At 48.2% G+C, this 15,000-nt stretch overlaps 1 protein-coding gene across 2 annotated transcripts in view; it reads right to left on the bottom strand.

Annotated features, from left to right (window-relative positions):
• Window positions 1-15,000, bottom strand: part of LOC306998679 (receptor-type tyrosine-protein phosphatase mu) — a 301,697-nt gene that overhangs the window by 140,458 nt on the left and 146,239 nt on the right. For both annotated transcript variants that reach the window (XM_079612916.1, XM_079612915.1), the window contains exon 7: window positions 13,552-13,845. In XM_079612916.1, coding sequence (XP_079469042.1) covers window positions 13,552-13,845 — 294 coding nt within the window. The remainder of the gene's footprint in view (window positions 1-13,551; window positions 13,846-15,000) is intronic.

Raw genomic sequence — 15,000 nt, 5'->3', positions numbered from 1 at the left:
CGAACGCTTCCACTAGAGGAAACTCTCATTCATTTACAATTTAGTGCTAGTTTATGACCACGAATCGTGTTCGTAATTTTTTTGTGTGTTCACACAGCAAGTGCCAAAATATTTACCAAGTTTGGTACCATTCAGATGAAGTAAAAAAATAAAAAAGTAATAAATAAATTAAAAAAAAGTAAAAATTTCCGGTCAAAAATGTGATTTACAAATTAATATATAAGTTCAAGATGAAATAGTTAATAAATATAAACAATTAGCATAACAATATCATACATAAATGCAATATAAAAGCTAGGAAAACTGAATCATAATATAAAATATTTCAAAATATGGTCAGAATATTGTCAAAATGCCAAATATGATGACCCTGGATCACAAACCCAGTCTGGAGCCGCACGGGTATATCTGTGGCAATAACAACTATACATCGTATGGGTCAAAATTATCCATTTTTCTTTTATGCCAAAAATCATGAGGATATTAAGATCATGTTCCCGTAAATATATAAAACATGTATTTTTGTGAGTGAATGCAGCACAATCGTGAACATAAATGCACAACTTTAAAGGAGATTTTCTCAATGTTTACATTTTTTTGCTCCTCAGATTCCAGATTTTCAATAGTTGTGTCTCGACCAAATATTGTCCTATCCTAACACACCACACATCAATGGAAAGATTATTTATCCAGCTTTCAGATGATATATTAATCTCAATTTCTAAAAAAATACCCATGTGACTGGTTTTGTGGTCCAGGGTCACATATGACCAAGAGCACCAAAAGGTTAAATTGATAATTTATAATGTTACAAAAGATTATATTTCGAATAAACGCTGTTCTTTTGAGCGTTCATACGCGTTATCTCCGGTCTCCTGAAGCTGATCTTCACTGAAAATCAAAATGTATTGAGAACTTTTGTGAAAGTCAAGCGGGTCTGAGAGCGCGAGGGAGATTAAACGAGCACAGAACGATCACATCCGCAGAACACTGGAGTGTTTTATCCTCAGGAAACATGTTTTCTCCGCGTGGCGCCGGCGCGGGGCGTCCGACACCGCACACATGAAGACTGACTGACAGAGAGAGAGAGATGACTCTACAGACTGCAAAAGTGCTGAAGCAGATTTATTTAATTTCTCCCACAACTTAAAAAAAATAAAAGGAGACAAACAGTCAGGAGAGAATTCATCTTCATTAGCAGTGAAGCTCATCCGCTTCCACTCCGCTGCCGTCCCAGATGATGAACGACAGCGGGAACACGAGGGATGAGGACGAGTGAAGCTTCAGATACAACGTTTTACACGTTCCATCACGGGATCATTACAATTAATGCATAAAAAGTTATATAAATTAAGCTCCTTTCTAAAGCCGTTTAATTCATTAATTAATTTTATTTTAATTAAACTCTATGAATCAAAGAACTTGTAAACATACTTTATCAATAGGGAAAAAATTAATAACCCATTAAACATGAAAGTATTTTGCAATTATTGAAGATTATGTAGAACCTTTTTGGCATTAAGTGTTCTTTAATTCGTCCGCGTCAATCAAAAAAAGTTACAAAAACTATCAAAAAAATGTGAAGCTTGCAAACACATGCTTAAGTTTGGTCTCATTTTAAAGATGACCATTGTTATTGCTGAAGTAAAAAAAGCTAAACCAAAAAAAACGTTATAGAGGTTTAAGTTTATGAAAAATATTAATTTATTCATTATTTTATATATTAAGTGTTTTATGAAACATTTTGAACTCTAAACCTGCCTAAAAACCAAAGCCATCAATCATAACAAGTCGTGCTCCAAATTTGAGGTTCAAATCTAAAAAATGTATCTTGAAAAAACAACAACAACAGTGGTTGGATTTGGGATTTACACACACACACACACACGCACGCACGCACGCACGCACGCACACACACACACACACACACACACACACACTCACTCACTCACACACACACACACACACACACACACACACCCACACACCCACACTCACTCACTCACTCACTCACTCATACACACACACACACTCACTCACTCACTCACTCACTCACACACACACACACACACACACACAGGTAGATTGTTAGAGTGAGTGATTTCTCCTCAGTCTCCCGTGTCTTTGTTCTCTGTGTGTCGAGTTTAATGGAAGTTCAGTGACAAAGAGAAACATCCGCGCGGAGACGAGCGAGTCGTACCCTTGAAAGTGAATTATTCAGGCGTATCGCTGTTGTTGTTTCGTTGTTGTTGTTTCGCTCCACAAAGACGTTCCTCTAAACGCCAGCTTTTCTAAACCTCTGTGTGTTTGCATTGATATTTCTCCCGTCAGGAACATCTGCATGAAGAGTCCCGTCCTCGGTCGTGACCCGCGCGAGGTCGCGTTTATCCGCGGCTCTTTTGTGGCGTGCGATTGTGTTCGTGTCGCGGCTCGTGGATCTCGGGGACATTGGCCCACAGAAAGAGCTTTATTCATGTGTGTTTCTTTAAGAGGAGTCCGCTTCTCAAACGCACGTGAAGCTCCAGCGGCGAGCAGATGTGCCACTGTTAAACACATCACTGCGACTGTGGAAACTCTTCTTTTTTTTGTCAAAGTCAAATAATCGTCATTCAAACGAAGAACCTGATTATTTTCCCCATTTGTTTTCTTTCTTATTCATTCTTTTTCTTTTTTTTCATGTAATTTTCTTAACTGTGGTTCTATATAGGCTACTTTAGGGCTCTGAACTCAATTTAACCCTTATGAATTTTTTTTTTATTTTTATTTTTTTTTTACATTTTTATAATTTTGCTTGTGTTTATCACAATTGACCCTTTGCAGGGAGCTTGATTGACAGGTGATCTGACCAATCATACTTCGCCATCCGCCATTTTGTCCGACAAAGCAGTCAGGAGAGTTAGTAGATTAGCGTTGGAGGATTTGAGCTTGAGAAGCGGAGTGTACTGACGTCTCTCCGCGGTTAAAACAACATTCCTTCTGATGTTCATTCATGTTTATTTGATGCTATAAATGAACTAGAAGAGATGATCGGTTCACGAGCGGCTTTAACTGAGCGATCTGTCACACACATTAAAGAGACACAAAACTGTATTTATTGTTTACATTTCTTTTAAAAAATGACCAAATTTGAAAGGTGAGACTTTGTTTAATACGTTAAATATCAAAAGTAACCGAAAAGTAAGCTGGTCTGCCAGTGTCTCTCTGCCCCACGATGTGTTGTTCACTGCGTGAGAACATGGTGTGTGTGAGAGCGGTGTAGCTTGTCAGACATAGCAACAGTAACTAAGGGGGGCGGGTCTTTGCGAACGGTCAATTGCATGCATTTTTGGCACAAGTGTGTATTTTCATTGGAATTTTACTATTTCACTCTCGTTTCCTTAAATAAGTATATTTTGCACTATAGTAACACAAAATAGTTCCTCTCAGGACCTAAAGGACAAACATGTCCCATTTAAACCCATTGTCATTTTTAATCCCAGGGCCATTTAACTATAAAACGATGCAGCCTTTCTTAATAGGCTTTCATTCTGTTGGCAAGGCTTCAAAATTAAATCTTTACTATTTTTTACCAGATTTTGCCATTTTCTCAGGTTTGGCATATGAAGCAAAAACTCGCTTTATTCTTTTTTTCTGCTTCTCCATATTATAGAGGCAATTACATCAATTATACAGCTTTAGTGTGTGTGTGTGTGTGTGTGTGTGTGTGTGTGTGTGTGTGTGTGTGTGTGTGTGTGTGTGTGTGAGCGAGTGAGGTGTCTGTGTGTGTGTGTGTGTGTGTGTGTGTGTGTGTGTGTGTGTGTGTGTGTGTGTGTGTGTGTGTGTGAGCGAGTGAGGTGTCTGTGTGTGTGTGTGTGTGTGTGTGTGTGTGTGTGTGTGTGTGTGTGTGTGTGTGTGAGCGAGTGAGGTGTCTGTGTGTGCGAGTGAGGTGTCTGTGTGTGTGTGTTTGTGTGTGTGTGTGTGTGTGTGTGAGCGGGTGAGGTGTGTGTGTGTGTGTGTGTGTGTGTGTGTGTGAGCGAGTGAGGTGTCTGTGTGTGTCTGTGTGTGCGAGTGAGGTGTCTGTGTGTGTGTGTGTGTGTGTGTGTGTGTGAGAGCGAGTGAGGTGTCTGTGTGTGTGTGTGTGTGCGAGTGAGGTGTCTGTGTCTGTGTGTGTGTGTGTGTGTGTGTGTGTGTGTGTGTGTGTGTGTGTGTGTGTGAGTGAGTGAGTGAGTGAGGTGTGTGTGTGTGTGTGTGTATGTGTGTGTGTGTGTGTGTGTGTGTGTGTGTGTGTGTGTGTGTGAGCGAGTGAGGTGTGTCTGTGTGTGTGTGTGTGTTAAACAGGATTGCATGAAGCATCAGGCTAATAATGAACGAGTGAAACATGAGGTGAGTGGGAAGATGGAGAGATCATGTGATCTTCAGAAATCTCAGCTGAGACTTTATATGCAGATCCTTATATTGGAACATTTTTAATTTCATCTTTTTAAAACAATAATCAGATGCTTTATGTTTACACACGCCAGGAACAACACACACACACAAACGCGCACACACACACAAACGCGCACACACACACACACACACACTCTCTCTCACACACACACACACACACACACACACACACACACACACACTAACTCTCTCTCTCTCACACACACACACACACACACACACACTCAGACACACACACACACTCACACACACACACACACACACACACACACACACACACACACACACACACACACACACACACACACACACACACACACACACACACACCCTAAAGGCCTGGTGTGAAGGCCAGAGACACAGACTCATCCATCGCCATCAGCTCTCCAGAAATGAGAAACAGCGAAACCTTCAGCAGGAGGTCAGAACCCAGAAACAGCCTCCAGTTGTCCATCGCTCACACACACACACACACACACACACACACGAGAAGACACTGAACTCAAACATCACCGACGGCCTTCGAGTGCAGATGGAAATATCGCAGGTTTGAGAATCACAAGCAAAGTTGCATTAAAATGAAATAAAGCACAGCTGTAGCGACACACACAATCACATTATTACGCAGTGTGTGTGTGTGTGTGTGTGTGTGTGTGTGTGTGTGTGTGTGTGTGTGAGTGTGTGTGTGTGTGTGTGTGTGTCTAATTTGGTGGTTCGAGATCTAAAAATCCTTGAAAATATTTATTTCCAAGAACGAGAAGCGAAGCTGCAATATTGACTTTTGTCTCGCTGCACTGGCACATTTATTCAATATTTTTTTAAGTATAAACAAGTTAAAAACAGTGATATACTGCATGAGAGATAAAACAGGACCTGTGCCTTTTACAGAGTCGTGATGATGTTCTCAGGCTCGACTAGAACTCGAATGTTGATTATTCTCCTCATATTCTCCAGTGTTGCGGCTCCTCTCTTCCCAGTCTGTCAGTAACGCTCTGTTCACTTCCTGTCTCTATGAAGCCCCTCCTCCTGAAAAGCACACTGTGCTCTGATTGGTCGGCTGGAGCAGTGTGTTGTGATTGGTCGAGTGTGTTTGGGAAATGTCCCGCCCCTTACCATAACCGCCAGTTTAACACACTACTAACTAACTCAACCAGGCCCCGCCCCTTTATTCTGCGCATTAATTATTATAATGAGGAATATTGAGACGTGTTCGTTCCCGGGAGAAACTCGAGACTACAGTGGAGGCGTTTCAGGGAGTCAAGACGTACTGGGATAATTAATAATTCTGTCATAATTTTCACACCTTCATGTATGACATAAAAGATAGAGATGCACCGATATTAATATTTTGGCCGATACCGATAACCGATAATTCTTAATATTTGAAAGCCGATAACCGATATATTGGCCGATAAACCTAAATCCAAACTTATATAATTTTTGAGAGTCTGATTACAAAAACAAAAGTCTCAAAATGTTTAAAAATTAAAAAATTATTTTTAGAATCATTATAATGTTATGTTGCCGATACGACAGACTGTTGCAACTTTACTGTATTTTCCTTTTTATAAGTGATTCCAATCATATTTCAAGCATTTCAAAACGATCATGTTGAACAGTGCGCATCTGAAGGAAATAATTTATGATTTATCGCTTTAATATATCGGCCAAATTGTATTATCGGTGGACGATATATCGTGCGTCCCTAATAAAAGAAGATATTTGTAAAGGATGTTGGCAGACAAACAGTTTTGGTTCCCATTGACGTCCATTAGAAGTGCGAATACAATGGAAGATAGAGGAACAGAAACTAAACATCTTCTTTAATGTTCAACAGAATAAAGAAATGAGGGAGAGTAAATAATGGATGGAGAAACCGTTTAAAACCCTCTGGTCAGTTTTTATTTCAATTAAATTAATGTACTATATTTTTGTTTGATAATGTTTTCTATTTAATATTTTGTATTTTTATGGTACTAAATTATATTTACGCTTTATTTATAATCCATTTATTCACGTTTTGAGCATAGACCTGAAAATTTTATTTCCAACTTAAACTCGTAAATCTTGAACGCTTTAGAGCGACAGACTGAAGACACTTGGCAGATTATTGATGAAGTGAAAAAAGTTTAATAAAGTGAACTTCTCGCAGAATTTTAACTGAATTTCATGTTTATTGTTATGAAATAACAATAAAAAACTAAAAAACTATTTTCGGCTGCAGTACCGAACGCTTCCACTAGAGGAAACTCTCATTCATTTACAGTGCGCTCGTTTTTGACCGCAAGGAGCACAAGTGTGATTATTGTTCCCTTTCGTAGTCACTTCGAGTTACGTCGAAATGACGACGAATGGGGTTCGCTTAGAAGCCTATCCTCTTCGAATATTAATAAAACGAGCCAATGGCAAGCAAATGCCATGGGTCTGCTGAATTTGCATAGCGTAACTCCGCCCCACAGTGTGGGTATATAAGGAAGTGAGCCGGCAACATGCAGATATGTTTTCGCTTTCGGAGCCAAGTTTATCCTTCACTCCACAAGCCATCCTGAGTATCATCTCTATTCCTCTTCGAGACGAGCTTCCCTCCAGGTGTTGGTGTGACAGCGAGTTCCAGCGAGTGCACATTCCCTGCGATCTGAGCAGTGATCTGCCAGTGTGTGTGTGTTCTCTCCCTGGTCGCTTCAGCATCTGCGGGGATTTCTCCTTCTCTCTAAAAGAGCAAAGCGCGTGGCACGTCTTTTTAAAGATGCATCGCCCGTGCCCTTCTGGTTGTGGTCACTGGCTGTCTGATTTAGATGGGCACAATCGCTGTTTTGCGTGTTTGGGCTTAGAGCACGCCAAAGCAGCGCTTGTGGATGACTCATGTTTTCATTGCGGAAACATGACCATCGCGACACTACGGTCGAGACTCAGTGATCTCGAAAGAGTGAGAGTCCCCTCATCCACACCCCGATCTACCCCCTCTAGTAATAGAGCTGGTACTTCGGCTGGTGGCCAGGGTGACCTGAGGGTGACGGTGTGGCAACAACAACCGACGATTCGTCCTCGGGCCACATCCCCCTCTCAAGTGCCGCAACCCGCGAGCCGACCAGATGATGCGCTCGATCAGTCCCGGCCAACGGTCGGCGGCGGACCGAGTGCGCCGTCTGGCGCTCCTAATGACGATGCTATGTCGATCACAGCATCACAAGGTGGGCAGGAGTCCTCGGGAGATGAGGGGTCGGCTGTGCTGCCGCCTCCGGGCGCGTCAGCATTGCCCGATCCTGATCCCGAGCTGACGGCCATGCTTTCCCGGGCAGCCGCGAGCATCGGGTTAGAGTGCAATCCGCCACCCTGCCCCGAGCGCTCGCGTCTGGACGATTGGTTTTTGGGCGCGGCCGCCGATTCACGTCGGCGTCCAACCCCAATGCCTTTCTTCCCGGATGTGCATGAGGAGGTCTCGAGGTCCTGGAAGACACCCTTGTCTTCCCGTGATCGCTCGGCGACCTCCTCCGCCTTTCCTCCTCTCGATCAGGCGGCTGTTTACGGGTACACTGGGGTGCCTATGGTTGAACGCTCTGTTGCGATGCAACTGTGTCCACAGAGTGCTTCTTCCCGTGGTGATCCTAAGCACCCCTCCAAGGCCTGTAGGTTTTCGTCGACCCTGGTGGCGAAGACCTATAGAGCTGCGGGGCAGGCAGCCGCCTCATTGCATGCCATGGCCACTCTGCAGGTCTACCAGGCCCAGATGCTCAGGGACATGCACGAGGGGAGGACTGACCCAGGGCTCTTCAATGAGCTGCGTGCCGCCACTGACCTCGCTCTCCGGGCGACGAAAGTGACCGCACGCTCCCTGGGCCAGGTGATGTCCACTAGTGTGGTCCAGGAGAGACACCTCTGGCTCAACCTGGCCGATATGAGGGACGCTGAGCGGACTCGTCTGCTTGACGCCCCCATATCCCAGGCTGGCCTCTTCGGCGGAGCGGTTGAAGATTTTGCCCAACAGTTTTCAACCGCCCAGAAGCAGACTGAGGCTATTCGTCATATTCTGCCCCGACGGCCCGCTGCTGCCTCCACCCAGCCGTCGGTTCAGACGCCTCAGCCTGCTCGCCGCCGAGGGCGCCCTCCCGCGGCTCCCGCCCCTCCCGCACGGCCCCAGCAGCAGCCTTCACCCGGGCCGCGTCGTGGAGGACGCCGCAGGCAGGCGCCCCAGCCCTCTCCAGCCCCGCGCCCCGCTAAACGCCAGGCCAAGCGGCGCTCCTGAGACGGGCTGCTCAGAGATGGCCATCAGTTCTTCTCAGGAGATGGTAGCAGGACCACTCCTTCCCCCGGTGGAGGGCCGGGGGAGAATCCTTTGTTCTCCACTCCCCGCTGCTCACCCACGGGTGGGCAGCACCCTAATGTGGTTAAAGAAAGAACTGATATCCCCATCTCTGAGCCCCCAGAAGGGAATGACAGTGCGCGCCGCCCACGGGCCCCGCCGCTCTCATCCCCTTCTGTCGCCAGACCCCTGCCAGAGCACGCCCCCGTGGAACGCTGGTCCTTCCCTGGCTCCCTCTGGCAGGACGCGGCTAATGACCGTGCCCCCACACCGGGCCGCTATGCCACCCACGTCCGGGCCGGTCATTCCGCTTCGCTGCACCCCCGCGGGGACGTCTGTCGTCCGCATGACCCCGCTGGCACAGTCCTTGGGAGCCTGGTTAGAGCTTCCCAACCTGTCCCGCTGGCTCGCGCGGACCATCAGGCTCGGCTATGCGATTCAGTTCGCGCGGTCTCCTCCCCGCTTCAGGGGAGTCCGCTTCACTATGGTCGGTGGCAATGCCCCTGTCATGAGAGCGGAGGTCGCCACCCTGCTGGCGAAGGGTGCGATCGAGACTGTCCCTCCAGCCGCAATGAGGTCCGGCTTCTACAGCCCCTACTTCATTGTCCCCAAGAAAACCGGTGGGTTACGACCAATCCTGGATCTGCGCGTCTTGAACCGTTCCCTTCACAGGCTTCCGTTCAAGATGCTCACGGCCAAGCGCATTTTCGAATGTGTGCAGCCACAGGATTGGTTTGCAGCGATCGACCTGAAGGACGCCTACTTTCATGTCTCCATTCTTCCTCGACACAGGCCGTTTCTACGGTTTGCTTTCGAGGGGCAGGCATACCAGTACGCGGTCCTCCCATTCGGGCTGGCCCTGTCTCCTCGCGTCTTCACGAAGGTCGTCGAGGCAGCCCTTGTGCCGCTACGGCAACACGGGGTTCGCATCCTGAATTATCTCGACGACTGGCTAATCCTAGCTCACTCTCGGGACCAGGTTTGCGAACACAGGGACCTAGTGCTCCGGCACCTAGTCCGTCTGGGCCTTCGGGTCAACTGGGAGAAGAGCAAACTTTGCCCCGTGCAGAGGATCTCTTTTCTCGGTATGGAAATCGACTCGGTCGCCATGTGCGCGCAGCTTACGAGCGAGCGCGCGCAGTCACTGCTGACTTGCCTGAGACAAATCCAGAGCAAGAGTGCGGTTCCACTGAAACTTTTTCAGAGGCTCCTGGGGCATATGGCATCTGCAGCCGCGGTAACGCCGCTCGGATTGCTTCATATGAGACCGCTTCAGCACTGGCTTCACGATCGAGTCCCGAGGTGGGCATGGCACCAGGGCAAGCTCCGAGTACCAGTTACTCCGACCTGCCGTCAGACCTTCTCCCCGTGGACGAACCTCAGCTTTCTACGGGCCGGAGTGCCCTTAGAACGAGTTTCCAGGCATGTTGTTGTGTCAACGGATGCCTCCTCCACGGGCTGGGGTGCCATGTGCAATGGACATGCTGCCGCGGGCTCCTGGACAGGACCCCACCGCCTATGGCATGTCAATTGCCTCGAGTTGCTGGCAGTACGTCTCGCTCTGCACCGCTTCCGGGCGCTGCTCAAGAACCAGCACGTACTAGTCCGATCAGACAATACCGCGACAGTAGCGTACATCAACCGACAAGGTGGTCTACGCTCCCGCCGTATGTCGCAACTCGCCCGCCACCTCCTCTTATGGAGTCAGAAGCATCTGAGGTCGCTTCGAGCCATTTATATTCCGGGAGACCTGAACTGTGCAGCCGACGAGCTCTCACGGCTTCAGCCTCTTCCTGGAGAATGGAGACTCCATCCCCAGGCGGTCCAGCTGATTTGGGATCAGTTCGGGGACGCACAGGTAGACCTGTTTGCCTCCCACGACTCGTCCCACTGCGCCCAGTTTTACTCCCTGACCGAGGGCACGCTCGGCACGGACGCTCTGGCGCACAGCTGGCCCCGGGGCCTCCGCAAATATGCGTTTCCCCCAGTGAGCCTTCTTGCACAGACCCTGTGCAAGATCAGGGAGGACGAGGAGCAGGTCATATTGGTTGCGCCGCACTGGCCCACCCGAACCTGGTTCTCCGAACTTGTACTCCTCGCGACAGCACCTCCCTGGCCAATTCCTCTGAGGAAGGACCTCCTTTCTCAGGGACGGGGCACCCTTTGGCACCCTCGTCCCGATCTCTGGAACCTCCACGTGTGGCTCCTGGACGGGACGAGGCAGGTTTGAGTACCCTACCACCAGCGGTGGTGGCTACCATCACTTCCGCTAGAGCGTCGTCCACTAGACATGCCTACGCGTTGAAGTGGAACCTCTTCGTCTCTTGGTGCTCTTCTCACTCAGAAGACCCCAGATCATGCCCGATCAGTGTCGTGCTTTCCTTCCTGCAGGATGGGTTGGAGCGAAGGCTGTCTCCCTCCACCCTGAAAGTATATGTTGCCGCTATCGCCGCACATCACGACGCAGTTGATGGTAAGTCCGTGGGAAAGCACGACCTGGTCATCAGGTTCCTGAGAGGAGCGAGGAGACTACAGCCTCCTCGCCCTCCTCTCGTTCCCTCTTGGGACCTCTCAGTGGTACTAACTGCCCTGCAGAGTGCTCCCTTTGAGCCTCTGCAATCAGTGGAGCTTAAGTTCCTGTCAATTAAGACAGCGCTCCTGGTTGCTCTGGCCTCCATCAAGAGGGTAGGGGACCTGCACGCATTTTCTGTAGACGAAGCGTGCCTGGAATTCGGGCCGGCCTTTTCTCACGTGATCCTGAGACCCCGGCCTGGATATGTGCCCAAGGTTCCCACCACTCCCTTCCGGGACCAGGTGGTGAACCTGCAAGCGCTGCCCCTGGAGGAGGCAGACCCAGCCTTGGCATTGCTCTGTCCAGTACGCGCCCTCCGTGCTTACGTAGACAGAACGCAATGTTCAGGACCTCAGACCAGCTCTTTGTCTGTTATGGTGGGAAGCTGAAGGGAAGGGCTCTCTCCAAGCAAAGGTTGTCTCACTGGATAGTGGACGCCATTGCTTTGGCTTACCAGCAGCAAGGTCGACCGTGCCCCCTTGGTGTGACGGCCCACTCCACCCGGAGTGTGGCCTCCTCTTGGGCTCTAGCGCATGGCGCCTCGCTAACAGACATCTGCAGAGCTGCAGGCTGGGCGACACCCAACACATTCGCCAGATTCTACAATCTCCGAGTGGAGCCAGTGTCCTCCCGAGTACTCGCTTCAACCAGCCGGTGCTAGGACCCGCTCAGGTGTCTTCGCTTGCTCGCCATTCCACTCCACGGACTGGATACGTGCGATATTCTCCTCAGGTGAGCCTGATAAGCCCTGAGTTCCTCCAGCGCTGTTGACGTCAACGCCAGAGTTATGCCTCCGGCAGCTTTCGCGTTGGCTAGGTGCCACCATGTGCATGGTTCCCCCGCTGGGCGACCCCCACGTGTGTATTTCCACTGTAAGCCTCCTTCGAGCATGTGTCTTTCCCTTGGCAAGCCAGTCTGCCACCCCTGGGGTTGAAATACTCCACCCTACAGGGCTGGACACCCCAGTGTTATCCGTATGCACCCCCCTCCGGGTCATATGTGTTTTCTTAAGTCCCCCCCCTTCGGGCGGGCACTGATTGCATATTTCCACTGTGATATGCTTCCCAGTGTACCTTGGTATTCCTGTGTTAAGTAGGAGTCCTTCGTCCGTGCTAGTCTCACGACAGGGAGCTCAGACTTACGCAGGGCACTGGAAGACAGCCGAGGTGGCGTGATTGGACTGGGAACCCCATTCGTCGTCATTTCGACGTAACTCGAAGTGACTACGAAAGGGAACGTCTCGGTTACGGATGTAACCCTCGTTCCCTGAGTAGGGAACGGAGACGTTACGTCTTCCTGCCACTTCCGCTGTACCGCTGGAACAGCCTGAGTTCAGCTTGGCTCCTTCAGCGAAGAAACATATCTGCATGTTGCCGGCTCACTTCCTTATATACCCACACTGTGGGGCGGAGTTACGCTATGCAAATTCAGCAGACCCATGGCATTTGCTTGCCATTGGCTCGTTTTATTAATATTCGAAGAGGATAGGCTTCTAAGCGAACCCCATTCGTCGTCATTTCGACGTAACGTCTCCGTTCCCTACTCAGGGAACGAGGGTTACATCCGTAACCGAGACGTTTTACAGGAGCATTTAACCTTTCTGAAATCATGTCTATGTTTGTGTGTGTGTGAGAGTGTGTGTGTGTCCATACCAATTCAAATTAATAAAAATAAAATAAAAAAAGGTAAAAATATTCGGTCAAAAATGACCGAAGAGCACCAGAGGGTTAAAAGTGTGCTCAGGATGTGTCATAATTACCGTAATTACGAGATTCCAAAAGCGTTAATTAAAATAAAATTTTTATATGAAATATATATTTTCCAAAACATGATTTACTCTAAAACTGTGAGAAAATCAAAGCGATAAATCGAAGCAAGTTGTGTTGAGATGTGAGTGTGATATCTCAGTAAATGATCTCTCAGTGAGATGTTGTTCGGCTGCAGTACCGAACGCTTCCACTAGAGGAAACTCTCATTCATTTACAATGCGCTCGTTTCTGTCCGCGAGGAGCACAAGTGTGACCATTTAACCTTTCCGAATCATGTCCACAATTGTGTGTGTGTGTGTGTGTGTGTGTGTGTTCACACAGCAAGTGCCAAAACTTTTACCAAGTATCGTATCATTCCGACGAAGAAATAAAAACGTACATTTTTCCGCTCAAAAACGACGAAGAGCACCAGAGGGTTTTGCCAGTATATGACGCAGTGTTTCCTACACCAGACTCAACATCCACCAGTCGATCGGGTTTACCTGCACATTTGGTGCGGGCTCTCAGCGGGGGCCCCGGGGCCCCGGTCCCCCCGTCCAGCGGCCGCGTCAGCAGCACGCTGATCTCGTACTCCGTGTCGGGGTCCAGGTGGCCGATCTTGTGTGAGGTTTTGTCGACGGGCTGCAGGTCGTACATGGAGCCGGAGACGGTGCGGTACTCCACCTCGCGGCTCACGATCGGCCCGTCTCCGTTGATGGAGTTAGCGTTGAGCTGGATCCACAGGTACGTGGCCCCGACCGCCATCAGCTGAGGAGGAGCGATGGGGACCGGCGGCTCTAAAAAAATTACAAAAATAACATTATTGAAGAACCGCTATAAAGCCAAAACAATCTGTTACCTTAAATTATACGTTTATCTCTGTAAAGCTGCTTTGAAACAATCTACATAGTTAAAAGCGCTATATAAATGATGATGACTTGACTTGACTCTAGGGGACACACCACATTTAGTGTTAAAGGGGTCCGATAATGCACTGTTCACAAGATGTACAGTAAGTCTCTGATGTCCTCAGAGTGTGTGTGTGAAGTTTTAGCTCAAAATACCCCACAGATATGTTTATATAGCATGTTAAAGTCACTTTTTGAGGGTGAGCAAAAACAAGCCTTTTTTGTGACTGTCCCTTTAAATGCAAATGAGCTGCAGCTCCCGGCACAGGGGGCGGAGCTACAAGAGCTTGTGAGTGTGTGTGTGTGTGTGTGTGTGCGTGTCTGAGTGTGTGTCTGTGTGAGTGAGTGTGTGTGTGTGCGCGCGCATCTGAGTGTGTGTGTGTGTCAGGGGCGTGTCTAGGGGGAGGCAGTGCCTCCCCTAGGATAAGCCCTGCCTCCCCTGAGAAATTATCTGTCCATCTGATGATAAATTAAAATTTAAAAGTGGATTGTTTTGTGCATATTTTTCCATCGCTAGAAAATGGGTCTGACCCAACAAAAATCCAGTTTGGCACTGTTTGATAGTGTGCGCGCGCTTCGGGCGTACGCGCTCAGAAAAAGTGCATCATGTGAGAACAGTAGCCTACGCCAATTAAATGTTTACCTGGCAGAGCTTTAAAGCACGAGCAAATAATGAACTTATAATAATGAACTTTTGTGATTGCGAATAAGTGCAGTGACCTGTGAGTGTAACTCTACCGCTGCATTGTGAGTTGAGTAGTCTACGCTGAGTTTCGGTTCATGGATGAAAGCCAAGTTCAGGCGCAGGCGCCGGCGTCTCCGTGTCGTGATTATCTGCTATAGTCTGCTATATTTACTTTTTATTTATTAAATCCAGGAAATTGGTTAATGAAACATTGATTCAAATTAAGATACAATTAATACAAAACGAAATTCGCTTTAAAGAAAGGCTGTGTGCTTTCTGTTTGAGGTCTCTGTGAAAGTTTTAAATTATTTTAGTGCTGCTTTCAGAGCGTTCGCGTCCGAAACGGAGAACTGTCACGT

The sequence above is a fragment of the Phoxinus phoxinus genome, assembly GCF_949152265.1.
Source record: "Phoxinus phoxinus genome assembly, chromosome: 5".
Classification (NCBI taxonomy): Eukaryota; Metazoa; Chordata; class Actinopteri; order Cypriniformes; family Leuciscidae; genus Phoxinus; species Phoxinus phoxinus.
Note: the sequence above shows the minus strand (reverse complement) of the source record. Positions and strands in the feature narration are given on the sequence as shown.